Source organism: Pseudochaenichthys georgianus, chromosome 14 (assembly GCF_902827115.2).
Source record: "Pseudochaenichthys georgianus chromosome 14, fPseGeo1.2, whole genome shotgun sequence".
Taxonomy (NCBI): Eukaryota; Metazoa; Chordata; class Actinopteri; order Perciformes; family Channichthyidae; genus Pseudochaenichthys; species Pseudochaenichthys georgianus.
Window position 1 is genome coordinate 25,213,865 of NC_047516.1, and position 27,090 is coordinate 25,240,954.

Consider the following 27,090-nt stretch of genomic DNA (forward strand, 5'->3'; position numbering starts at 1 on the left):
GCTGCAAACAGGGGCGCCGTAAGGGGGTGAAAAGTTAGGACGATTCTAAGGCCCCGTGACTGACAGGGGCCCAAACAATTTTAGAACATTAAGAAAAAAATGTTTAAAGGTGGGGTAGGTAAGTTTCAGAAACCGGCTCGAGATACACTTTGTTATATTACATGGAATGCTCTTAACATCCCGATAGCAATGAATATCTTAAAGGTGGGGTAGGTAAGTTTGAGAAACCGGCTCGAGATCGCTAGAATTTGAAAATACACAACCGGAGAAAATCTGCCACTTCCTTATAGAGCCCCTCCTCCAACACACACACGAAGGCGCACATGACCAATGAGGGCATGAGATAAGTTTGTGCCCCGATGGAAGGCTGACAGGCAGGTAGGCCATCTAGTCCATTGGTTGTACTTTTTACAGTATTACGGCTTCTACAGATGGCATTTTTTTATGGATTTGTTGTCAAAGCACTTAAGATATTCATTGCTATCGGGATGTTAAGAGCATTCCATGGAATATAACAAAAACTGTATCTCGAGCCGGTTTCTGAAACGTACCTACCCCACCTTTAATTGAGGGTATTAACCAGTGATTTTGGGCCCCATGTTAAGATTGGTTACTTAAAGGATGACAGACAGTATCAACAGTACAGGTATCCAGTATAGAATTCATAGTTATGTGTTACAGCAGCCACTTTAGTATTCATACCCTCTTATGAATGACTTTAACTACACGAGAACTTTTCTGAAACAAAACATATCTCGATTTCTAATAATAAAAAAATAACATTTGTAAGATTAAGATGAATCGAGAATTCAAAATAATATGATTGTTTCCATTTCAAACTATGCACAATAATTACACAATTCCTCACAGGCAAACTGGATGCAATAAAAAAAAAAAAAAAATAGTCGTGACTTTAGTAATTAAATCAATTGTTCAAGTTACTTACATAATTATACCCGATTATGGATAGTGGCCAATATATAATAGTATGCATACATAAAAACAAATAAAATAGATTAAGATTGTATTAGAAACTAAATACAAAATAAATAAATATAAAGTATCCACGATTGTGATTGGCTCTGCGCATTTCAAACAGTAAATCCCGCGGACGGATGTTGTGTCGCGATAGGTTTCCTTTCTTCTTGTGGAGCTCACTTCCTGTTACATGACGACGACGGCGTTGATACAAAAAGAGAGAAGGAAAACAGGAAAATACCTTTCTTGGCGAGAACAGTGGAAACTTAATACAAATAGACAGATATATGTTAACGGGTTGCTTATTCCGCGACTTTAGCAACGACTCGTCTGAAGTTGGTCGGGTTGGATAACGTGATAAAGATAACAAATATTTGGATTTTATTGTTCTTCGCCTGCTCCCTCCAGCTAAGCTATTTCTGTGTTGCCCAGCGCTACTTAGCCGAGCTAGCTAACGTTAGCTAACAGTGGATGCCAGCGCTGTTTGAGTGTTCTCAGTCCTGAATTAGCGAAAGGGCTAGAAAGGAAATAGCGTCGGTAATCCGGTCAATTTGCAGTTGGACTCTGCTAACCTCATCTAGCTCGGTGACATCAGTTCAGCGAGAATGGCAACGTCGGCTCTGTACGCCTGTACGAAGTGTAACCAGCGGTACCCCTTCGAGGAGCTGTCGCAGGGCCAGCAGCTGTGCAAGGTAACTGGATGTGTGTGTGTGGGGTCGAGGATGTCTTCAAACAATACTCAACAACAAATCCCAAGCGTAAAACTGTTGATGTTTTGTGAGGGGTTGATGCCGTGTGGTGTGATGCTCTTTCGACAAGCCAGATTATGTAACAGCATTTATCTGTCCAACCTGGAAGCGCTAATACAGAGAGTGTAATCTTGATTAGATCATGTCATACGTCGAGTTAAAACTCAGTCCTACTGAATAATTACACTGCACAATAATTACTAAGGGTTTAAAACAATTTTAGTTTTTAGGAATTGCCATGGGTGTACATACTTGTTGCCTTGTTTAGAGATTTTTATTCTAAAGTGTGTTTCTAAACATCCAAGTCTGCACTGAATCATATATTTTAAAAGAAGGTAGTATAGACAAAATTGACAGTTTTATCACTGTATTTCCTATAGTCAGAACTTTTCTTTGTACATGATAGTTAAAGCACAAGGTCAATGAAAACTTCAAAAACATTAGTTGGTGTATCATTGTTTTTCTCACTATTAGATAATGCCACTTGTATCCAACATCGGCTCTAGTTTATTGAGCTTATGTTTCCTACTCTGCCCATCCCTTCTGGAATAATATCTTGTGTTGACCAACCTAAATCAGTCAAATGGAACGTATTTCTCTTCTTGTATACAGTACAGTGTACGCCCAAATAGTTGGGTGTTGTTGCGAAACACAAGTTGTTATGAGGCGAGGCACTGTTCTTTCTGATGTGCTAGTTTAATAGCACAATAACACTCATGAGAACATTTCTTTGTTTTGTTGCCACAGGAATGTCGCATTGCACATCCAATAGTGAAGTGCACATTCTGCAGATCTGAGTTTCAACAGGAAAGGTGTGAGATTTCCGCCTTGTGGTGAATTTCAGCACAAATATATGCTATCATTAAGAGGGTGTGCATTTTTTTGGATTCTAACCCAAGTTTATTATTTACAGTAAAACCAATACAATCTGCAAGAAGTGTGCTCAGAACGTCAAACAGTTTGGAACAGTAAGTAACAAGTTCTTCTTGAAGCACTTTGCACTCCAGTTGTATTTATTGTGTTGTACTCGCATTTGTTTACAGTCGATGATGTAAAATAAACACATTTTTCACATTAACTTTTGTCTCTCTTTACAGCCCAAACCCTGCCAGTACTGTAACATCATTGCAGCTTTTATCGGGACAAAATGTCAGCGCTGTACTAACTCGGAGAAGAAATATGGACCTCCACAGACCTGTGAGCAGTGCAAACAGCAATGTGCTTTTGACCGTAAGGAGGAAGGCAGGAGAAAGGTACACACCTCACACACATCTGACAGTGAATGTCACGTTTCCTCTGGTTTTGTGCAGATTCCCCACTTGTAAGGGACTTGAGGCATCGACTGCACTTTGAGAACAGGATTCCACTCCAATGACACCGCTTTTCTTTTAGCAGTTCACTTAAATGTCTTTGCTGACTGGGTTACTTTATGCAGGTGAAAAACCTTTGAAAACAAGAAAGATGCATTTTAGAATTTGTAAGTTATCAAAAATAAATAAAACATGTAAATAAAGCATGTAAACAATAAATTTGTTTGGCAACTGCTGCCTTAATTATGAATATGTTGCACATAGATTGAGCAGACTAAGCGCAGAAATATCCATTTTAAAAACATAAGTTTCTTTAAACCCAAGCTCTTTTAAAATCTCAGATTTAATTAACTGGACTTTACTAGAAATGTTCTTAACAAATCAAATTATTTTTAAACAAGAAAAGATTCTTTCCTCTTTTAACAGGTATTCAATGAATTAAACAAGACTTCACTATCAATGCTTCTAATAAATCAAATGAATTCTTTAACAAGATTATTTTTTCCCCTTTTAGCAGGAATCTTCAGTGGAATCAATTAACAGGATCTTATTAGAAAGGTTTAATAAATCAAAATTAATACTTTTACTTATACTTATTTTACCTATCCTTCTGACGATAACAGAGCGTCTAAGCTCAGAATGTTCCGCACAATTAGCACACCACATCGAAACCTACATCTAAACAATGCTGCGTAGAGTTCTAACAAGACACGTGGGACACACGCAAACTATCTAACAGAACATAAACATTAGCGGCTCCGCGGAGCTCCCACACAACATTATGGATCTTACCGGCTTCCTGACTTGGTAGAAATGCCACCCGTCTACACGCTTCAGGATCGCACACAGCAACTATTTAAATCCTTCTCCAGGATGCAGCACTGGGCTCTGTGATTAGGGTGATTGCTCCCAGCTTGCCAGAGGAGGCAGGACCGCCTGCAATCATTACACACCTGTTGTCTATCCCTATTAATTGGTGATTTGTATTTAAATGAAACATATTTGTAGCTCTAATGATTTCATTTCTGATTAAAATTAAGCTATTTTGTTATTGATATGTATCCATATATATTATTTTCCGACTACTTGTAATCTGTTTTATTTTATATTTATTAAAGCCTTAGGCTCTGTTTGACATAACAGTGAATATGTAACAGCTAGTCTAATACGGAGTACTATATCCTTCTTGTCTTACAGGTGGATGGGAAATTGCTCTGCTGGCTCTGTACCTTGTCTTACCGCCGTGTCCTGCAGAAGACCAAGGAGCAGAGGAAGGGCTTCGGCTCCTCCAACTCCTCCTCGCTGAATGAGAAAGACCACCACTCCAGACCTCACCATCATCACCACCACCACCAACAACACAGACACAGCAGCTCTCATCACAAGTACGTCCTCTGTCGGGTCATTGTTGGGCATTTTAACAGAGGAATGACACTTGTGTATAATATGCTATAGATGGTTGTTAATATGAAGCATTCAAAAGTAGGAAGTAGATCGAGGGAATTAATGGCTACATTATCTCACACAGACTAAGTGGGAGCTTAAGTCCAGAGCAGGAGCAGGGGCTGTGGAATAAGAGGTAAAACTTCCCTTTTCACCTCAACTGCGTAATAGAGTGAAAAAAAGGCAAACAGTTTTAATTTACCATTTTGATTGTTCTTTGCAGCCATAAATCTTCTTCAATCCAGAAGGAGACTCCAAAGAAGAAACCAAAACTAGAGTTAAAGCCATCCAACGGGGACAGGTATTGGTAAAAAAAGATTGATTTTTTTTTTATGGAAAAATGCTCATTCCTTTTGCAATCATCCTGCTGAAGTGTTTCTTCTTCCAAATGTTAACTACCCATCTTAATACTGGCCTTGTTTCTTTTCCTTTCCCCATTCAGTAGTTCCATCACCCAGTCAATGGACTCTGGAGGAACAGATAACTTCATTCTCATCAGCCAGCTGAAAGAGGAAGTGATGTCACTGAAGAGAGTTCTGCAGCAGAAGGATCAAACCATTCTAGAGAAGGACCGAAAGGTATGTTACCACCCTCTAATGAGTCAAATGCTAAATCACCGTTGGTTCCTTCTATGTGTTTGACGTATTGATTATTCATTGCCCCTCTAGCTCACGGAGCTCAAAGCAGACTTTCAGTACCAGGAATCCAACATGAGAGTCAAGATGAACCAAATGGATAAATCGCACAAAGAGTCTATGGAGCACCAGCAGGTAGGAAACCACAGATGCACACATGACGGGTGTCTCTTAAAGGTTTCAACTCAAAACTCCACACCTTATAACACCCTCAAACAATATTGCAGTCTTACACAATATGCTTATCCTGCAAGTTGACAACAGTGACAATAAAAAATCATATATTGTGCAGCCCTAGTTGATTCTAATGTAAACGTTCTACTCGTTATTTAGCTCTTTTTGAAGAGGTTTACAGAGTCCAAACATTCAAATGAACATCTTCCAAGGAGGTGTGTTGTATAGTATTTGCTAAAGAATGCCTTTAATGTTAGTCCTGTCAATCACTGACTGTCAATCTTGTCAGTTAAAATAAAGGTTCTCTTCTACGACTGAAAGGCCCAGTAGAAATGAGCACACGCTAAATCAATGACATCTAAGTTTGCTTTCCTGAGATTGTTTCAAGTACATCTTGTAGTTATACTTACTACAATGTTGTTTTTTAATGCAAAAACCTGTTGGGGTGATGATGATCCTTGTCTGTTATTGTCTTCTTGCCCACGTGATTTTAAGTACGATGTATAACGTTGTATAACTGCAGCTATTGCAAAAAGAATTGCTTTAAAATGTTAAGCAGTATCTGGACCCATATCCTGCTTGTGTGTCATATGTGCCAGGGATGAGTCACTTGTTGCATAACTTTGAAGACTGGTGTTATGAACAAAATGCGTCATTTAGGCCATTTCCTGTTCAACTCTGATGTTATTTTTTTATTATGATTGCTATTTTGTTAGTGTCACCGCTGCTGCTGTTTTTTCATGCTGATTGGACTTACTCCATTTTTATCAGAACACTTTTAACATTTAAAGTTAACCCATGTTGGGAAACCATTTAGGGTCAGATGAATGATGAGTGTTAGGTATAAAAGTACATGCTTTGCAATTCGTGTGATGTTTCTTCACATGTATTTATAGCAGCCAAATTGAAATGTTAATGGTTTTTGTGAGTGCAAAAATGCCAGAACTATGCATTTACCACCATGTATCATTTGTTTCCACAGGGCAAGAACAGGGAATTGCTGAAACAAGTCGCCTCCCTCTCTAAAGGAAAAAAGTTTGACCGAACAGGAAGTTCACTGCTGCCCTAACAATGGGTTGGCCAACGGGTAACAACACAGAGCGGCTTCATTGTTATGACACTGTGAAAGTCTCCCTCTTGTGTAATCTCATTGCCATCAACATTGATTACTCCTGAAATGGTAACGACAGAGACCATGTTGTACATGGAACTAAACTGTTGAATCAAAGAACCCTTTCTCTAATATCAGCATATTTTAGATATTTTATGGCAACTTTCCCACTGGCTCATGGGATGTGTGATTGAGTGGAGGATGGAGCCCTCGTTTTTATTACTGCCGGGCCAAAACAGAACGCATGGTGTGCATACGTGGACAGCATTCTGTCAACTCGATGTATCCACTTGATTTTTATGGATCTCATGCAATTTATTTATTCAACTGTATTTCTTAGCTTTTTTATTTCCTCACAACATACTAAGAGAATATCCACATTTTGGGGTTTTCTTCAATAGCAATTAGTTATATTTTTCTAAATGTATGTGAATGCAAAAGACAAGTTCTCTTCAACAGAGATCCGGCGCAACTTTACAATGTATGCAAACGTGGGAAGGGTGACCACAGAGCTGCCTCTCAACAGTTGAGAACCCTCTCAGTAACAATTCACAAAACTAACAATGAACACTTTAAAAGGCTGTCTGACAGAGAGACACTTCTTGGCTGCCCTCTTACTCACTGTGTGACAGCCGTTGTGCTTTGCTGTTTCTCTTTAGTGGAAAAATTGTAATACTGCATGATTTTACTGCCAGACACCGGTTGGCATTGTGGTCAGACTTCTTTTCTCCCTCTCCCTTTTTAATTAGTTTTTTAAGAATCACTTGTAAATGTATTACTGGGGTCAGCCATTGTATTTAAACTATTGCTTGTATCTGTTTTAGTGAGTACAGTATGTGTATGGTAAGGCCAGTTGAAATTAACATGTCTGTAGAAGATGCTTTTTAAGGAACACATCTATCATAATGCATTATTGGGCTGGTTTCATACCGTGGCGTCCAGGATCACTTTTGTACTTTTTTCCAAACCAACTGTTTTAAAACTATTAAAACTGGCTAAACTGTTATTGTATGTTTGTTTTTATTGACCATTTAAGTGTTTAACAGTTGTTTTAGATGTTTGTAACCTCTATAGTTAAGATAATATAAAAAAAATTAAATTAGCTGGTATTCACATTTTTATAACTAGAAATAATGTATCATTTCATTTTGTCTATGTGTGATAAATAAATCAGCTTAACCTGTTATTCATTGTTAAGTGATTGTTAATTTAACAAAAGTTTATTTTAATTTGGATACCATTTGCACAGATAGGACAGTTATAGTATAAAGTAACAAAAAGATCTGATGAAGTTGTTAAAACAGGAAAAACATCGAAATCATGTCCTACTACATCAAATTAATCAAACGCCGACACTCTACTGGCTCCATAAAAAGAAACCCTCTGTCCTGGCAAACATACAAGAGGCGAGAAGAGTCCAGCAAAAGTGACATATTGTTTTATAGTCATATGAACAATGTATGGAAGTTAATAATGTATTGGACATTTAACGTTAGCAAGCCACAAACCGAAGAAAGGACTGCGGCTTCCACCGGTGTCAATAATAGTGGGGAAATAGGTATTTAACGTTTTTGCATGCAGCATGCTGTAATGTGTATTTAAAGTAATTGGTGCTCTGTTATTTATATTTACGTTCAGTTTAAAAAAAAAAAAACGTTCTGAAAAACGACTATTCACTTGACATACTCGGCATTTTACCACGTTATAGTGAGTACCTGAACGCCTCAATCTTCCCATCCGGTTAGTGACTTTCCGCTAGCTAGCTAGTTAGCTTAGCTGCAGTACACTACAGTGCCCGCTTCAAAAATAAAAACAGAAGTTTGTACCGAACATGGCTGTGTAAAGACTGCATAAAATGCATTTGTTGTACATTTTATTTTGACCTCACATTGCTGTTACAGCCAAAGGAAGCAAATGTGTTTACATACATTTGAGTTAACGTATTACAAGTTATTTTGTCTAGCGAGCGTTAGCTAAGATAGCTAACGTAATACGCTGCCTGAACTGTGTTTAGCAGGTTAGCTGCTAGCATTCAACAGCTACAGCAAGCTGGCTGAAACACAAGCGTACTAAACCTGAAGTTTGGTTACGAAAGGTAAGTACATCTTATACATTTATGATATTTAGTTGTTATCATAGTACATTATATGAATCGTTACTTACACAACTTATGTTAACGTACGCACCTAGCTAAAGCTATAACGCTTATACCATTGCAATACAGATGATATGGAGTTTGCCTAAAATCTGTTAGTTCATTTGAGCAGTTTATTTGTTTATGGTCCATATTGTCATGGTAAGAACATCCTCTCACTAGCATTACTACAATTGCGTGATTGGCAAGTCACAAAATGTGCAACAACATCACATCATACCACATTTGTAATACTAATATTAGTTTACCAATATTTGTTAACATTGTTTAAACGTTTTCTTGAAACATAAATGCTAGAAATGTATGTATTAGTATTTAGCAACGCCAAGTAGGAATGATTATTCCAAGTTATTTCATTCTATATATACAGTCTATGAATGATAAACATGCATCCTGATGGATTTCAGTATGAATGTATTGCTCAGGATAATTCACCAATCACTGAGATGCCTGTCACTAAACTGAAAATGTTTCCATTTAGTATGTCTGATTCAGACAGCGATGAGGACCAAGATCGCCCTTTCTCTATAACTGGCTTCCTCTTTGGAAACATCAACGAAGATGGGCAGCTAGAGGATGACAGTGTGCTGGACGATGTGGGTGTTTTAAGATTACCAATACAACATTTAACATTACATTTTAGGTAGTATCATCGTGCATAGCAATTAAACAAAGATTATTAGGTTCACGATGGAGTTGATGTATATTATTAATATATTTAAACAGCTTACTGTTTACTGTATCACAGCTTGTTGCATCTTTCTGATCTATGTCTGTTGTTTATTTTCACCCAGGAGTCCAAAAAGCATTTAGCTGGTTTGGGTTCTCTTGGTCTGAGCTCACTCATTACAGAGATCACTGCAAATGAGGAGGATGATCAAGACGTCAGCAGAGATTCTACGAATGTGGACGCAGATGGTCTGTTTGAATATAAAAAAATGAATCTTGCATTCATTTATTGAGTAACAGGATGTATTGACATTCATATTATTCTCCTGATTAAGGTTGGGTGAAAAGCACAGACGATGCTGTGGATTATTCTGACATCAGTGAAGTTGCGGAGGATGAGACAAATAAATACCGTCAGGCCATGGGGTCTCTGCAGCCCAGCCGGCAAACAGGTGATCCACACACAGCCCTTAAGACTCACATTTGTGGTTTCATTGTTGAAAAACTAATATCATCTTTTAAAATGCAACTATGTATCTATATTAAAACACATTTTCCACAACATTTTTCAAAGTCAAACCAACACCTTTTGGTTCTAAAATGTTTTCCAAACAATATTGCTTTTTACCACCATTTTCATCATCACTACCACGGATGACAAAATACTGTTAAACTGTTGGATTGTTAACATTTTCAAAACATTTGTAATCTTAGATGATGAGGAAGACTACGATGCTGACTGCGAGGATATTGATTCTAAGCTTATGCCTCCTCCGCCACCACCCATTGTTCCTACCGCTGCAAAGAAAGAGGAACCCGCCTCTCAGAGCCCAACTGGTAAGGGCATGTTTACTCAAAATAATGTCCTCTTCTACAGCGCTGCAACTATTGAGTGTATACACGGATCATATTGTAAACTCAATACATTCAGATTAGGTTTTAGTACTTAAGATCACAAATATCCAACGTCGTCTCCTCCTAGTTGGGGAAGAGGGTGATGGCATCATCCTGCCCTCCATCATCGCACCATCCTCTAACGTCGATAAGGTCGACTTCAGCAGCTCTTCAGACTCTGAGTCAGAAACTGACCGTCCCTGCCAGGGCTCTGGTGCTGGAGGCCCCCCAGATAGTCTCACCCTCCCCCTCGCTGGCATCATGGAGAAAGATGCTGCCAAAGCACTGCCAGGAGTCACAGAGCTCTTCCCAGAGTTCAGGCCTGGAAGGGTAAGGGACTGTCCTGAACTGATTTGTATCATTACACATTCATATTATCGTGTTTAAATCAAGGAGTCCACTGACGCCATCTGTCTCCCGCATGTTACACCAGGTGCTTAGGTTCTTACGGCTCTTTGGTCCTGGAAAGAACATGCCGTCAGTTTGGAGGAGTGCTCGCAGGAAGAAGAAGCGGAAGCATCGAGACCCTCAGCCTGGGACGCCTCCGCCAGAAGGAGAGCCCACAGAGACAAGCCCCGATAAAAAGTCTGGGTGGATTTACGAGTATGCGCTGCCTCCACCACCAGAGCAGTGTCTCTCTGACGATGAGGTACATTTTCAAATGTTACAGGCTGTTGTAGAATAGTTCCCACAAATCATTAAAAATAGCATTGATTTTATTAATCTAAAAATAAGAGCTTAATCAAAATGTCTTTAATCAAATTGAATATTGTCCTAAAATTGTTAAAACATATGAATTAGGATCTAATTAAGTGCTTATTTTTTCTCTTACTGACATTGCATTTTAAAAATCTCAATAATTTGTAAAGAAATTACATTTAAATATACCCAATGCCTTTTGCATTAATTTAACAACGACCATAACAATTAAACCTTTAGTTAAATGTTTGTGATCGGGATGCTCAGAGCAGAAGCACTATTGCTTTGTGTTACAACTAACTTGGAAAAAGTTCCTAACTCTACCCATTTGTTGTTTTAATTTGAAATGGCTTACTGCGAAGTAGGTCTTGCATTAAATTCAAGTAGCAATACAAAAAGTCTTAAATATTCTTAAATCTAACTTTCCCTAAGCTGTGGGTATCCCTGTATAGACTCTCAAAGCATCTGGTAGTACTCTGGCATAACCCATCGTATCCTGCACTTTACACGCTTTTCTTTTCCGTCCAGATAACCATGATGGCTCCGGTAGAATCCAAATTTTCCCAGACTTGTGGTGACGGGGACAAGGAGACAGAGGCCAGGCCTAAAGTAGCAGAGTGGCGATACGGTCCGGCCCAGCTCTGGTACGACATGCTTGGCGTCCCAGAGGATGGAAGCTACTTCAACTATGGCTTCAGGCTCAAAGAAGAGCAGAGCAGTGAGCATCAGGAGCACGACACGCTTACAAAAATAAAAGAGACTTCACATAAGGTAAGCAAGCGTGAATATCTGTAGCCCTAACAAGATAATATGGTGATTGTGTTACTTACATTGTGTATCATATATCTCTAGATTCTGAGGCGAGAAGAGGACGACAATAATGAAAATAATGGAGGAGATAAGGACGTTTCAGACCTTGAGAATGAGCTCTTCCTGATGGTTACTCAACTGAAATGGGAGGAAGATATTATCTGGAATGGGGAGGATGTAAAACACAAGGGCGCAAAGACTCAGAGAGCTAGCCTGGCAGGATGGCTGCCCTCAAGCATGACCCGCAACGCCAACGCGTACAACGCACAGCAGGGTAAGAAATCAACAAGAAACGCAAATATCTTTTTTTTCTCTTGCAATATTATTTTTGTGTGTCACCCAAACAAAACCCAGAGGCACAAGCAAGGACACACTGTAATATTGTAATGTAAATAAATACATGTATTATTATCGATTCAATCTTACAGGTCTGACGAGAAGTAATTCCCTGTTGGTGCCACCCACGCCGCCCCCCATGCCAAAAATGCCTTCAATCACTGGCTCGAAGCGGGAGAAAAACAGCCATGACCATCATAGTGAGTTCGTGTTTAGGTCCAAGTACACATAATATATTCAACAGACCTTTATGTCACAACATCTCATTTGCCTTTTATTTGTTTTTTGTTCCGCCTTCAGCCTCTCATGAAGAAGGCTCTCCCTGGTTCTCCATTTTCCCCATTGACAGCGAGGAGTTGGTGTATGGACACTGGGAAGAGAACATTATCTGGGACGACCAGGAGATGGATCACATGCTCATGCCACCTGTTCTTACACTGGACCCCAATGACGAGAATATCATCCTAGGTATATTCAGGATTCACATATTGTTGGGCTACATATTACCTTATTATTATTATAGATATTATAACATCTTTCCAAATTTGACATCTTTCATTGAAATTGGGCATAAATGTTCAGAAGGACCTTTCCGCAGTTTGTTTTTGAAAGCTGAATAATCACAATAACAAAGACAAATATCCCCTGTATGAATACATGTCTAAATGTGTATGTGACTGTGTGTAATTGACATCATCTACATAAACAAAACATCTAATATTAGTTTGTAGGTAAACGTGAAAATCCTGTACACCAGTATATGCAAAGACTACAGGGATCTGTATAATTTTACAACTATTCTACAAACTTTAACTACAGTTTGTCAGAGCGCTGAGGCGGATAGTTGGCTTATTTTGACAAACTGCTGTCCCCTGTAGAAATGCCAAATGAAAAAGAGGAGATGACTTCCCACTCCCCGTCAAAAGAAAATAAGAAGGAGACGGCAATCAAAAAGAGCCGCATCCTGCTGGGGAAGACAGGGGTGATCAAAGATGAGCCACAGCAGGTAAGCTGCCTCCTCAGGGCAGAGGAAGGAACATGGTGGATTCTATGAGATGGCAGATCACAAGGTCCGCTGCTTTAGTGAAGATGTGTCATTTGTATCAGAAAATGCAAACTAGATACAAATAAATTGACAGAATTAAGACTTTATTTGATAGTTCCTATCCTCTATCAATCATAGACTATTTGTACAATTGGATTCCAGTCGTGGCTGTGGGATTGTTTCCAACTTTTGTCATCCAAACATTTCCAAGAACGCAGTAGTCCAAAAGTCTGAAAAAGTTGGATGTCATTTTATGTTTTTATCCAGCTGTAGACAGGACACTTGCCCCTGAGGATGCACATGTTGTTAAGCACCATCAAGTGTGAGGAGCAACTATAACATTTCTAAAAAAACATTAACATTACTTTGATTGGGAAATATGGTTTCTCTCCACTCAGAACATGTCCCAGCCTGAAGTGAAGGACCCCTGGAACCTCTCCAATGATGAGTTCTACTATCCCAAACAGCAGGGCCTGAGGGGGACGTTCGGTGGCAACATCATTCAGGTCAGTGGAGCCCACGGAAATAAAGATGGAGCCAACAGGGCATGATCAAAATGAAAATGCTTTAAATTGTTGTAATTTGAAGTGTCGATGTCTTATCATTTGAGTGAATATGTCAAACAGCACTCCATCTCGGCCCTGGAGCTGAGGCAGCCCTTCTTCCCCACTCACATGGGGCCCATGAAGCTGCGGCAGTTCCATCGCCCGACTCTGAAGAAATACTCGTTCGGATCTGTGGCTCAGCCGGGTCCTCACGCTGTGCAGCCGCTGCTCAAACACATTAAGAAGAAGGCCAAGGTGAGGCAAAACAAGCACTTTGTATTCAGAGCATTCAGATAACCTTTTTGTGCTTTTGTTCATTAACCGAGTGTATGTGTTGAATATATTTGTTTTGTATAGATGCGAGAGCAAGAGCGACAGGCAGCAGGAGGAGGAGACATGTTCTTCATGCGAACCCCGCAGGACCTGACGGGTAAAGATGGAGATCTGATCCTGGCAGAGTACAGTGAAGAGTACCCGCCTCTCATCATGCAAGTCGGCTTGGCCACTAAGATCAAGAACTACTACAAGAGGGTGAGTCTATTTTAGTTTTTCGCCTTGTGACGTTGGGATTTTCTTTTAGCCAAGACTTGCCAACTTGTTTAAAATTGTCAGCATTTTGATTGTACATTTTTTCCATTTGAAAAATAGTTTTCCATGTTATTATGGTGTTAATATATATATAATTAATTTAAACGACAATTGCAAACTACATATTTAAATACAGGTGGAATAAAACACCAAAAAAATGCAATCTTTGGAAATATACATTTCTTACCCAACTCAATCTTTTAATTGAAGATATTCCACATCATGTTTAACATTGAACAATCATCTTTATGGCGTTGTTATTTGTACTCTTCAGAAACCTGGAAAGGATCCTGGAGCCCCCGACTGTAAATATGGAGAGACCGTGTACTGCCACACATCCCCTTTCCTGGGTTCCCTCCATCCTGGACAGCTCCTGCCGGTCAGCACCATCACAGTCAACGATTCCGTTTTCAGATTAGAGTCAAATATATGCAGAGCCTCGCTGTTCTGTTATCTTGGCAAACAGTGTGATGGTACATCTTTGTTTCTTTCAGGCTTTTGAGAACAACCTCTTCCGTGCTCCTATCTACCTGCACAAGATGCCCGAGACCGACTTCTTGGTTCTGAGAACTCGACACGGCTACTACATTAGAGAGATTGTTGACATATTTGTTGTTGGTCAGCAGTGCCCCTTATTTGAGGTTCAAGGGCCCAACTCAAAGCGAGCAAACACTCACATCAGAGACTTCCTACAGGTGCGCTTGATTGCCTGAACTCTCCTAGATACTTGCGCTGTGGATTGTTCCAAATTCTCACTTGTCACATGTCCACACTCTGCAGGTGTTTATTTACCGCCTGTTCTGGAAGAGCAAGGACCGGCCCCGGAGAATCCGCATGGAGGATATAAAGAAAGCGTTTCCCTCACACTCAGAAAGCAGCATCAGGAAGCGGCTGAAGCTCTGTGCTGACTTCAAACGTACAGGTAGACCAGGCTCAGCACTAACCCCGTCCACCCACCATTCAGTGATCATTATCATGTGCTGGACTAACCTAATCCAGTTGTGCTATGTCAGGGCCGTATTGAGGTTATGAAGTTGAACTCAGCAGTGTGTGCCTTGAATTGACAGACAGGGATCTAAGCAGGGAAAGAGCTTTTTACAACTACTATGGATATTACACGAAAGGTAAGATTTAGTATAAGGACAGTATGAGGTCACATGGTAAAACATGCCAAGTCTTTAAATAAGCAAGTTATGGTTTTGTGTAATGCTTTTAAATTCATAAGTCGAACATACTTGTTTGTTGCCTTTAATATATGGAGTCATTAAAGGGTCAAATAATGTATCTCTGTATAACCATATCTGAATATATGCAAAGGGTTTTGTATGAATACATTCAAACGTATAAATATTTCAATCAAATTCATTTATATATGTAAAAAATGTCTAAACATATTGATTACATCTTTTTAATTCACAAGGAGCTGTGTAGCTTTGCATGACATTTTGTACATCCGATGGAAACAAAAAAAAGATTTACAGAGGTTCATTTCAATGAATAACAGCAAACCTTTGCAAAAAAGATGTTTCATGCGCTCACACATTGGAAACATTTTGAGCAAATCTCTTTTTTTTTACTACAAAATGTCATGCTGCACTACTCACAGATTAAAAAGTATAATTTGTTCAGATTCAATGTGTACAATAATGTGGCGATGCACAGATACAATTTATATGACCTTCTGTTGAACCCTTACTAATACTATGTGTTCAAAAGTTAAGGTTGTAGATATGAGAAAACCCCTAACGGTATCTTGTCGTCACGCCAGGGATGGACTCTAACTGGTGGGTGCTGAAGCCGGACTTCAGACTGCCCACAGAGGAGGAGATCAGGGCCATGGTGTCTCCAGAGCAGTGCTGCGCTTACTACAGCATGCTCGTGGCAGAGCAGAGACTCAAGGTAACAGTATCCGCCTCTCAGAACGGTAAACACAGGTGAGTGTCTGGGCACGGTTTCCAATAACTTATTTTACCCCATCAGGATGCTGGATATGGTGAGAAATCCTTCTTTGCTCCAGACGAGGAGAACGAAGAGGACTTTCAGATGAAGATTGATGATGAGGTATGTGTTCCTTCTTAATGAAGTTGTGTCTTTGTCATTTGAAATACGAAAAAACATTTCAGATTTACACAGTGCTGACCCTGTGTGACACATCTTAGGTGCGGACAGCTCCTTGGAACACAACGAGAGCCTTCATTTCGGCCATGAAGGGGAAATGCCTGCTGGAGGTGTCGGGCGTGGCCGATCCTACAGGCTGTGGAGAGGGCTTCTCCTACGTCAAAGTGCCCAACAAGCCCACTCAACAGAAGGTCAGACTGCTTAAAGCTAAATTGTGCTAACCCAATATTCTGCCTTGTGTAAATATAAAGACAAACTTTGACCTAGTTTGGTTTTTCAGGACGACAAAGAGCCGACGCCTGCCAAGAAGACAGTGACGGGGACAGACGCTGATTTGAGGAGACTCTCGCTGAAGAACGCCAAGCAGCTGCTGCGCAAGTTTGGAGTTCCAGAGGAAGAGGTAAGACCTAAAGCTGAAGTGGGACAGCCTCGTGATTTAACTCTCAGTCAGAACAAAAGAAATCTGCGGTCTACTTCTCGATCAAGCTACCTCAGATTTTCAACAACTGTAACCACTTTTAAAAGAAAGCCATTCATGTTCAAGTGTTCTGAAATTGCTCTCTGTTGAACGGTGTGCACTGAAATTGCATATTAACTTTATTTTAAACTTTTTTTTTTATTCTTATCAACCTGTCTTTTTAAACTTTTGTTTCCTTTGTGTGATTTAGATCAAGAAGCTCTCCCGCTGGGAGGTGATTGACGTGGTGAGGACGATGTCCACAGAGCAGGCGCGTTCAGGAGAGGGGCCAATGAGCAAGTTCGCCAGAGGCTCTCGTTTCTCCGTTGCGGAACACCAGGAGCGCTACAAGGAAGAGTGCCAGAGGATCTTTGACCTGCAGAACAAGTGACGCTCTAATTTAGAATCTTATTTTGTATGTATCATTCTGGATTCGGTCTGAGCTCACCTTAAGTCCCTTTTCCTGTTGCACATCCACCACAGGGTGTTGGAGTCGGGGGAGGTGCTCTCTACAGACACAGACAGCAGCTCGGCGGAGGACAGTGACTTTGAGGAGATGGGGAAGAACATCGAGAACATGCTGCAGAACAAGAAGACCAGCTCCCAGCTTTCCCGCGAGAGGGAGGAGCAGGAGAGGAAGGAGCTGCAGAGGATGCTGATGGGGGAGGAGAGCGATCGTGATCACAAGGGACGCAAGGAGCGACGCAAAGGCTTGTGTGAGTCTCTGTTCCTAAAAGTCACACGGTGCACCGAGGACATCTCTATCAGCTGTGCTGGGTTCAAAACAGTTGGTCTCTTACTGTAATCGTTCCTTTCCTTCACTCTGCAGCCAGCTCCCTATCCACCAGCTCCCACAAGGACGACGACACCTCCTCCGTCACCAGCCTGAACTCCGCGGCCACAGGGCGGAGACTCAAGATCTACCGCACCTTCAGGGATGAGGACGGCAAGGATTATGTCCGCTGCGAGACGGTGCGCAAGGCCTCCGTCATCGACGCCTACACCAGGATCAGAACCACCAAGGACGAGGACTTCATGTGAGTGTCTGTTTCAATTGGTGCTTTGGTTTTGTTAAAAAGTCTGCCCTTTACGTATGAAGTTTTATATTATACAATTAGTTGTTGTTTGCAACAACATACAATTTCCTTATTTTAGGTTAGTCACGATTCAAAATAATTTAGGATATCAAGCTCATCTTTGCCTTTTTTTACTTCGGGTTTTGTCTTTTTTGGAACATTTCTAACAGTAAATAAACGAGTGTACGGAGGAAGAGTAAAAAACCATTGATGTTCAAAAGCGTACAAAAAAAGTATACATAAAAATAAAGCCTTAAATTGTAGATTACACTCGACGCCTCATCCCGATTGTACCAGTGAATTTAAAACAGCTGTCATTGTGTGTCTTTGTTGTTGCAGAAAGAAGTTTGCCGTCTTCGATGAGCAACACCGAGAAGAGATGAGGAAGGAGAGGCGGCGTATTCAGGAGCAGCTGAGGAGGCTGAAGAGAAACCAGGAGAAGGACAAGATTAAGGGACCTCCAGAGAAGAAGGCCAAGAAACTCAAAGAGAGGCCAGACCTCAAGGTCAAAGTAAGTGAACGGATCATTACTACTCTCCTCTGTCACTTTGCTTTTCCTCGCCAGGCTTGCATTGGTGTAATGTAGTTCTCTCTGTATTATGATCACAGTGCACAGTCAGATGATCTGTAATGTTATTCCTCTTTTCCCCAGTTAAAGTGTGGAGCATGTGGAGCCATCGGACACATGAGGACCAACAAGTTCTGCCCGCTCTACTATCAGACCAACGCGCCGCCTTCCAACCCTGTTGCCATGACAGAGGAGCAGGAGGAGGAGCTGGAGAAGACCGTCATCCACAACGACAACGAGGAACTGATCAAGGTGGAGGGCACCAAGATCGTGCTGGGCAAACAGCTCATCGAGAGGTAAGGGATTCGCCTCCTTCCTCCTCTCTTACACTTGAAAATAATTGTGAAATTCTTCCTGTTTAATTAATCAATTACTGCAGCATTTTTCTAAATGTGAGTCACGCTTATATTGTGTTTATAAATGTTGTGTCACCTGTATCCCCTGTTGTTCCTCATGTTTTTATTTTCTCCTGCAGTGCTGATGAGGTGCGCAGAAAGTCTTTAGTGCTCAAGTTCCCCAAACAACAGCTCCCCCAAAAGAAGAAGCGACGCGTAGGCAACGCGGTGCACTGCGACTACCTTAACGTAAGCTATGTTTCACAGCTTCTTCTAACATATTTTAATCTGGGAGTTACTAAAGTTTACACTTTACACTGTTTTTGTTTCATTACATTCACAGAAACCACACAAGGCCATCCACCGCAGACGCACTGACCCCATGGTGACCTTGTCTTCTGTGCTGGAGAGCGTCATCAATGACATGCGGGACCACCCTAATGTAAGATCTGCATTCTCCTCGACAAAATGTTTTTATGGTTAATGATATTCCACTCGTATTCCCACTTATATGCTATATATGTTAAGACTTTTTTCTGACAGTGGCAGACTTGTTTGAGTGTGCAAACACAGCCGCTTTGTTTTATTCATTCAATCAAAATCATCCATAATATTTCAAACTAGCTGTGTGTGTCAATTTGACCAGAAATGTGGGCATGTATTTTGGGTATGCACCTCTGATTGGTTTGTATCCAACAGTATTATGGATGGTAAACCGGCAGGAGGTTGTATGTCGCATACGGAGATAAGAACCCCAACATAGAAGCATATTGCGAACACGTCAAATATCCCGAAAATGCTCCTAAAACCTGACAAACATTCGCATATCCCACAAATTATAAACAAAATATAATTTTTGAATAAAGGCCTTTCTCCTCTTGACTTCTTCTTTCTCTCCCTTGCAGACGTATCCGTTCCACACACCAGTGAATGCCAAGGTTGTGAAGGACTACTATAAGATCATCACGCGGCCCATGGACCTGCAGACGCTGAGGGAGAATGTGCGCAAGAGACTCTACCCGTCGAGGGACGAGTTCCGTGAAGCCGTGGAAGTTGTCGTCAAAAACAGCGCCACCTACAACGGTAGAGTGTTTAACCACCTCTTCTGAAAACACACAAGTTTTACAGTTTTTTGACTTTCAATTTAAACTTGCATCAAAGTTTAAAAGCAGGTTTCTGTTTTTGTTCCCCCAGGCGCAAAACATCCCATAACGCAGGTGGCCCAGTCCATGCTGGACCTGTGTGATGCTAAGCTGAAAGAGGTGAGTGTTAAAGGGGACCTAAAGTGCAAAATGCACTTTTTGATGTCTTTTAAACATAGATATGTGTCCCCGGTGCGTCAGGGAACTCACAAAGTGTAAGAAAATAAAACCCTCTCTCTTTTCCTCCGTAACCAACTCTCTAAAAACGGGGGTACAACAGAGCTGATTCAGATTTGCGTCCGATATGACGTAGTATAGGAAATGCGGACCCACGGCACTATCAGAAACTTTTCTATCAGAAACAATGCCCGACTGTTTTGGACGTAATATGGTCTTTGTTTACGTTAGCAAGCATCGCTAACACTCAGAGCTAACCTGTACTGGAGAGAGCATGTGTAAAAAAGCAGGAAATAAAAAAAGGAACTCACCTTGTGGTAAACCCGCAAGAGAAAAAGCATTTGAGCTCCAGACTGTTTCAGAAATAATCCTTGATGTGGTTTGGAACATGATGGCGTTTAATCACGGCAGTGTTTAGTTGAGTATCTCGTAGAATACTGAGCAGGCATTAGCTAAGGACCCAGATCAGCCATTCTCTTACAGGGCTTAAACAGAGGGATATGAGGGATTTCTAAAATGCATGATCTGTTTGGTATTTTGAGCAAAACACATCATAGATCAGTTTTTAATATATTTTATATCTGAGACCCAATATATGCCTAAAAATAACATAATAGGAGACCTTTAATGTTAATGTTAATGTTTTGTCTTGCTGCGCTTTATTTTTTGTCAATGTTCACATTAACCATAAAACCCATGTGTGTGTTTGTGTGTGTGCAGAAGGAGGACAGGCTGGTGAGGCTGGAGAAAGCCATCAACCCGTTGCTGGATGATGACGATCAGGTGGCCTTCTCCTTCATCCTGGACAACATCGTGACCCAGAAGATGATGGTTGTTCCCGATGTGAGTCATCCCTCCTTAACTTTTTATTATTTCATCTTAATCAGTTCACATGCAGAATGAGTTGATGACCTCATGTCTGAACTCCTCCCTTCACTACAGTCATGGCCGTTCCACCATCCTGTCAACAAGAAGTTTGTCCCCGATTATTACAAAGTCATCGTGTGCCCCATGGATCTGGAGAACGTCCGCAAGGTAAGAGTCACACAAGGTGTCATCTTCAAAAAGAACAACTCATTGAATATTTAAATCAGCCATGCAGAAACTGTGCCTCTTTATTGATTTGTGTTTCCTGCTTCAACAGAACATTTCCAAACACAAATACCAGAACCGGGATGTGTTCCTTTTTGACGTCAGTCTCATCCACGCCAACAGTATCAAGTACAATGGTAATTGAGTTAACATCGCCGTGATTATTTACAGTCCCATATTGAGGTAAAGATGTTGCTTTAAGCTCCATTTCCTCTCTTTGTTTCTTCCACAGGCGCAGAGAGTCCTTACACTAGGACGGCTCTGGATATTATCAGTGTGTGCAAGCAAACCTTGGCAGAGGTACGTTGAGTCTTTTGCCATGGAGGAAGGAGGAAGTGGCATTTAATGAGTTATGTATGCAGTCATTCACATCGGGCTGGGCTTTACCATCTGACCAGAGCAGCTGTAGAGCAATGATGCTAACAATCTAAAAGGGTGTACAAGATGAACATTTATAAAGAACCTTCTCCATCTAATGAGTAGTTATCCCTCCAGATATTTACAACCCCTATTGTCTTATATAATAGTTACAACTATATATATATATATATATATTGACATTGTGTAGAATTATGTAACAAAGAAGCTAAACAATAAATCATACTGTGCATCTAATAGATTGCCCTTGATCTCTCCAAATATATCTTGCAAGCACTCAAAATGTGCACTCGGGAACACAATAAAAGAAAGACACGCGTGTAGCAGAGTGAAGCTGTTAGTGTTTTCATTGTTTCTTGTTTAGTGTTGCGCTGAATTCACATCTTGTTTAAACTCATTGCTAATTGCTTGGCCATTAAAATGAAATGATGAATCATGTGCAGAGGTGGTTTTCTGTGTATTCGCTATGGGAGACCACAACTTTTTTATGATTTAAGACGGGAGTAAAAACATAAATCATTGCTGTAATACCGACATTGTTCCTCCAGTACGATGAGCACCTGACGCAGCTGGAGAAAGACATCTCTACGGCTAAAGAGGCGGCTCTGGATGCAGCAGACCTGGAGTGTCTGGACCCGATGACGCCCGGGCCGTACACACCGCAGGTAGGAGAGCAGCTCAGTGATTGGTGGATTCTTGGGTATCTTCCTTCTTTGACCATAGACTCTAGACTTTCAGCTATTTATAACGTGCCACTTCTGGTAGTCTATACTTTTCTTTGGGCACTAGTCTCCTTTCCACTCCTTGTAGTGATTCCAACCATTTAATTTCTTCCTTAGTCTCTGCACTAACCCTCCTTTCCAGAATGTTTCACTCTAGTTTCCTTACTGTAGTTTCTCCTTTCTCCCACCCTGTGTTTCTCCTGCTGTCTCGCCCTGCCTCTCCCTTTGTGTGTGTCGCTGTGTGTGGTGTCGGCCAGCCTGCTGATCTGTTTGACAGCGGGGCGTCAGGGAGTCTGCCCAGAGACAACAGCAGCCTGTTCTCTGAGGGACCGCTAGTGGTTGCTCCAGAGAAGAGAGGGGGGCAGGTATGGAGAGAGACAGAAAAACGGCTCGCAACCACATGCCACCTCTCCTCAAACTATCCTCAGAGCAAACAGCTTGATCACCGGCAATCTTTGAACCAACACAACATTACAGACAACATAACAGACTAGAATCAGTGTAGTTATAAGACCATCTCTGTCTTTTGACAAAAGATCTCGCAGGGTCGCCACGGCAGGAAGAGTCAGATGTGGACTTTGAAGGCTTTGAGGAGGAAGATGATGGCAATCCCAAAACTCCTGCTCCTGTAAGAAAGACAGACGATGTAGATTTGAGGTCACCGCTACAGTACATTCAGACACAAAAGAACATTTGCCACCAAGTACGCTCACATATTCATGCGAGTTCCTAAATCACTTCAAATTCGGCTCAAGCCTTTTCTGAGGCCTAATATTCGAATCCAGCAAAAATTCAAGAATAAACAAACTATTCTTCTATTTCTAATATTTGCAGTTGGATGGCCTGGTTGAGGTGAAATGGGGTTAATATTTTCACGCTTTGGGAATTGTACTCATCTCTTTCTTTGTCAGACTGGCACTTTTCAAACATTCTCTTTGTGCTATTTAATCATACTATTTGAATGATTTATTTTCTTGATTTGTATGTACCTCCACATTTACTAACGCTTCAGCTTGCTTTCTTCTTGGTTAAGTGTTTATAACATATTTGTCTGCCCTGTCTTTTGAGGCCGAGGACGCAGACGGAGATCTCGAGGACGACGATGACGAAGAGGACATGTTGCTGCCCCCTCGCAGACAGATGCTCGACCATGAAGAAGAGGAGGAGGAGGAGGAGGAAGACGACGGACTATCTAACCGCCCGGCACAGGCCAGCGTCCTGTACCAGGATCTGCTCATGTCTGACGGAGAGGACGACGCCAGCGAAGAGGAGGGCGACAACCCCTTCTCCTGTAAGTCCTGGGGAGGCAGCAGAAAATGGTCACAGCTGTGCATGACAGCAGTATTGTGCTGCACATTTACACTTAAAGGTCTCCTATTATATTATTTAGGCATATATTATAGGTCTCAGATATATAAAAAACATGTCTATGAAGGGGTATTCTAGCGCTGCCTCATACCCCTCTGTTTCAGCGCCGTTAGAGAATGGCTTATTCTGGTGCCGTAGCTTTAAAAATAAATAAACAACAAACTGATAAACTGGGTCAAAGGAATGGGCCTAGGAAAATATTTCCCCAACACCGGGGACACATATTTATGCATAAAAGACATCAAAAAGTGCATTTTGCATAATAATAATAATAATAAAGAATCCTTTGTGAAAACCATGTGTAGCCTCTCATGTTGTTTTGAGTTGCGTGTCATTTGTCCTGATGCCTTGTGTTTCCCCTCCAGCCATACAGCTGTCGGAGAGTGGCAGTGACTCTGACCGAGAGTTGTACGTGCGACCCACTCCTCCACGGAGAACTCAGGAGACGGCCCGAGCCACTATGGAGCAGGACGAGAGCATGATGTCATATGAAGGGGACGGGCCTGATGTTCCTCACATGGAAGACAGCAACGTCAGGTACAACTGAAGCCGATCATTCTCTGTAACTGTACTGAGGAATTAAGAGGCTAATAATGGCGCATTTCCACTGCAGGGTCTCGCACGGCTTAGTACGGTATAGTTAGGCCTTGGTAGGCCAGGCTCACTTTATGCTGCGTTTCCATTACAGTTTAGGAACTGGGGTAGTAACTATAGCAGAGCTCGGCAACCCCTGGCACGCGGCACCGTAACCAGTGGCACACTAGGAATAAATGGAATAAGTGTGCAAAATATTTAAATTGTATTTTCGGATCCTGAACGAGACCTCCGTCAGAGCGCGTCTCCCCGTTACCGGCAGAAGGAAGCAATGCAGCCGCTTCCCTCCGTGGTGCAGTGCTGATCGTTTCACCACGGAGGAAACACTTCACAAATTGCAGTACCCGTAAGGAGCTGTACAAATGCGGCAGTTTTTGCGTGGCTGTATCTTTAGTTGAAAGCCCAGTGGCGATCTGCTCATCTCTCATCGAAATAATATGCTACAAAGGGGCGGACTGGCCATCTGTGTGCTCTGGAGAATCACAGAACGGACGATCGTCCTTATTATTACGCCGTTTAAACCAATTATTAAAATGTGTTTGTTAAATTCGGCATCATGTAAGTTGCGCTGACAGGTCCACACACTGCTTCCCCGCAGCGAGGCTCCCCCCGCCCTCCTGTTGACAGTTCATGTCGAGCTCCTCACCCCCCGCATTTTAAAAGGTGTTTCGCCTGCCGTCTGTCTGCAGACTTGTCAAAGCATTAATTCATGGTTTTTACTAACCGGTATCAGTATGTTGTTACTTCGGCATCATTTTGAAACGTGTATTACAATTAAATCACGGTCAAATATGTTCATCTTGTTGTAGTTGCCAGCGATTCTCTCACTAGTTTAGCATACTCAGCCCGGTTGTTGGCCCGGAAAGAACCTCGATTTTGGAGAGCCAGAAAACTGTGAAAAAGTACCCGCTAGCCGGAACTACGCCTAGTGGAAACGTCACCAAAAACGGGCCCGCTTAAACCGCGATCCGCGCTGTAGTGGAACTGTACCATTATGTTTACAAGCAACTTCTTTAAGTCACTCTTTTAGGAATTTTTCTTCATTGACAAAAAGCAATTGATTATATTTTCTTATATAACAATTAGCTATAACAATAAAACTAATACAGAGATGTGATTATATTAGAGGTAAATACATTGCTTAATAACGACATACTGTATATGAATAGTTTTGAAAACAGGGTTTGATTTGATGAAGATCTTAAAACACCTCTTGTTTGACTCCCCTCTCTTCTGCCTCAGTTACGGCAGCTATGAGGAGCCAGAGATCCGGAGTCAGTTGCAGCCCTCCAGCCTGGGAAACGGAGAAGAATACGGCATCAGTGAAGAGGAGGAGGAAGATGAAGAAGATGAAGCACAGAGGAGAGCCCCAGCTGTGCTCTCCAAGGTCCAGCTCAGTGAAGACGAGGAGAGCGAAGAATTCAGATCAATAGGAGGAGACAGCGACATGGACTCTGAAACCTAGTGACATTTTCTTTTCTTTCTACCCGCAATATTCGGAAAACATTGTTTATAATCACAGTTTTATGTGGAGAAAATAAGATTTCCATGGAGAAAATGTTGTACATACTTTTGTAAATTATCGTTTGTAGCTTGCTCCTCTACTGTAAGCTCTGCTGCACCTACAGTTAAGAGACACACAGCATATTGTACATTTCACTTTGCCTTTTATAAGTTGTATCTTGACATCTATGTACATTTGTTTTGTACCGTTTAAACTCAATCATATACTGCGCTTTCAAATTGTTAAGAAGCAACTTTTCTATCCCAATTCCTGATTAAAACATAGAATAAACACACTGTAGGTTATTAGACAGCTCTTTGAAAAACACATGTTCATGTACTTCTAAAAGACATTAAGCTGCCGTTAGAGATATTAAACATTAACTTCTTCCTCTGTTTAAATTTGCCCAGGAAATGTATAGAATGAGCATCGTTTGTATTTAGTATTCTGTTTTAACTCCAAGTGCTAAAAAAGATTGAAGCTTTGTGAAATAAAGTGGTTTAAATCTGGTTTTAAAAACAAACATCCTCTTGTTCTTCCATATTGTTTAATCTAAAGACCACACCCACACCAGAGATGGACTTGGTTTGATTTGAAGTCAACGTTGATGGATGCTGTGTGTGCAGTTGGGGTAACAAACCACAAGGCCCACTGCATGCCAACAAAAGAAAATGATTACAACTTCACTGGGTTTGGTTTGACTTTATTGATATATGACTGTCATCACAGGAAAAGCACAGATTTAAGTCACTTTAATGTAAGTACAGTAATAGCTGCATAACATTTAGATGAGCTGGCTCCAGGGCCCTGGTATCGTTTATGGTGGAAAGACTATCCACAGTATGTTGTCACAAAATAAAATTGCACACAAGTCACACCTCCATCTATTTCTCGGTAACAAGACCACTTCCTATTGAGCATGAGGTCACCTTTTGTGTTGTTCTCACAGTGCTTGATGGCAAACATCACACTTCCTGTTGTGTCAATTCTGCAGAAAAGCTTATTCTGCAATTGTCCACAGCAACGTGAAATTTGACTTCCATATTAGGTCAAACTTCACTTTTAACAATGCTGGTATTTCACATTCAAATCAGCATAGAAAAACCACTTCTGTAAAAAACACTGATAACATTTTAATTCCAAATATTACAATATTCCACATCACACAGTTTATCGTTTAAACAACCTTGTTTCATTTCAGCACACAGGATGTCTGGTCGTATGAAGTCCCAACCACGAGGATGCTTCTGTCAGGTGTTGCTCAGAGAATTGCCAATTACACATTCTGAGATCTTAATCTACAACCTGTTTCAGATAAAGATGACCCTCAACATGTAACATGCCTTTATGAAAGATTATTTCCACAATCGACTTCTCATATCTGCTTGTTTTTAAATATAGATAAGAGAGAATACTTT

General features: G+C 41.1%; 2 protein-coding genes across 6 annotated transcripts; both read left to right on the forward strand.

Annotated features, from left to right (window-relative positions):
- The first annotated feature begins 1,151 nt into the window (after positions 1-1,151).
- Positions 1,152-7,406, forward strand: fam76b (family with sequence similarity 76 member B). 3 transcript variants are annotated; one of them, XM_034099316.2, is made up of 10 exons: positions 1,152-1,670; positions 2,475-2,539; positions 2,641-2,695; positions 2,825-2,980; positions 4,235-4,422; positions 4,566-4,616; positions 4,704-4,787; positions 4,923-5,058; positions 5,149-5,250; positions 6,272-7,406. In XM_034099316.2, exons 1-10 carry the CDS (start codon positions 1,584-1,586, stop codon positions 6,356-6,358), a joined length of 1,011 nt encoding a protein of 336 aa, XP_033955207.1. In that variant the 5' UTR covers positions 1,152-1,583; the 3' UTR covers positions 6,359-7,406. The 3 variants fall into 3 exon arrangements, with proteins under 3 accessions (XP_033955207.1, XP_033955208.1, XP_033955209.1); XM_034099317.2 differs by having other exon boundaries at positions 4,926-5,058; XM_034099318.2 differs by having other exon boundaries at positions 4,704-4,781.
- A 740-nt stretch (positions 7,407-8,146) lies between these two features.
- On the forward strand, positions 8,147-26,195 carry taf1 (TAF1 RNA polymerase II, TATA box binding protein (TBP)-associated factor). Of its 3 annotated transcripts, XM_034098912.1 has the most exons (42): positions 8,147-8,495; positions 9,037-9,151; positions 9,350-9,473; positions 9,560-9,676; positions 9,939-10,061; positions 10,207-10,448; positions 10,552-10,767; positions 11,346-11,588; positions 11,670-11,901; positions 12,056-12,163; positions 12,264-12,431; positions 12,842-12,969; positions 13,407-13,514; positions 13,635-13,808; positions 13,911-14,084; positions 14,416-14,520; positions 14,636-14,836; positions 14,922-15,063; positions 15,910-16,040; positions 16,122-16,202; positions 16,301-16,450; positions 16,540-16,659; positions 16,928-17,103; positions 17,200-17,432; positions 17,546-17,753; positions 18,132-18,303; positions 18,445-18,656; positions 18,836-18,944; positions 19,039-19,137; positions 19,601-19,778; positions 19,890-19,957; positions 20,735-20,857; positions 20,957-21,049; positions 21,159-21,243; positions 21,339-21,406; positions 22,033-22,149; positions 22,464-22,571; positions 22,696-22,705; positions 22,752-22,834; positions 23,275-23,497; positions 23,940-24,111; positions 25,411-26,195. In XM_034098912.1, exons 2-42 carry the CDS (start codon positions 9,038-9,040, stop codon positions 25,631-25,633), a joined length of 5,961 nt encoding a protein of 1,986 aa, XP_033954803.1. In that variant the 5' UTR covers positions 8,147-8,495; position 9,037; the 3' UTR covers positions 25,634-26,195. The 3 variants fall into 3 exon arrangements, with proteins under 3 accessions (XP_033954803.1, XP_033954800.1, XP_033954801.1); XM_034098909.1 differs by lacking the exons at positions 22,696-22,705; positions 22,752-22,834; XM_034098910.1 differs by lacking the exons at positions 22,464-22,571; positions 22,696-22,705; positions 22,752-22,834.
- The last annotated feature ends 895 nt before the right edge of the window (positions 26,196-27,090 follow it).

Excerpts from the sequence above, each read along its gene's own strand:
- fam76b (XM_034099316.2), top strand. The coding sequence starts at position 1,584 with ATGGCAACGTCGGCTCTGTACGCCTGTACGAAGTGTAACCAGCGGTAC. Across the intron at positions 4,423-4,565 it reads CACAGCAGCTCTCATCACAA|ACTAAGTGGGAGCTTAAGTC; the intron begins GTACGTCCTCTG and ends TATCTCACACAG. Across the intron at positions 5,251-6,271 it reads AGTCTATGGAGCACCAGCAG|GGCAAGAACAGGGAATTGCT; the intron begins GTAGGAAACCAC and ends TTGTTTCCACAG.
- taf1 (XM_034098912.1), top strand. The coding sequence starts at position 9,038 with ATGTCTGATTCAGACAGCGATGAGGACCAAGATCGCCCTTTCTCTATA. Across the intron at positions 13,515-13,634 it reads TCGGTGGCAACATCATTCAG|CACTCCATCTCGGCCCTGGA; the intron begins GTCAGTGGAGCC and ends TATGTCAAACAG. Across the intron at positions 22,150-22,463 it reads CCGGGCCGTACACACCGCAG|CCTGCTGATCTGTTTGACAG; the intron begins GTAGGAGAGCAG and ends GGTGTCGGCCAG.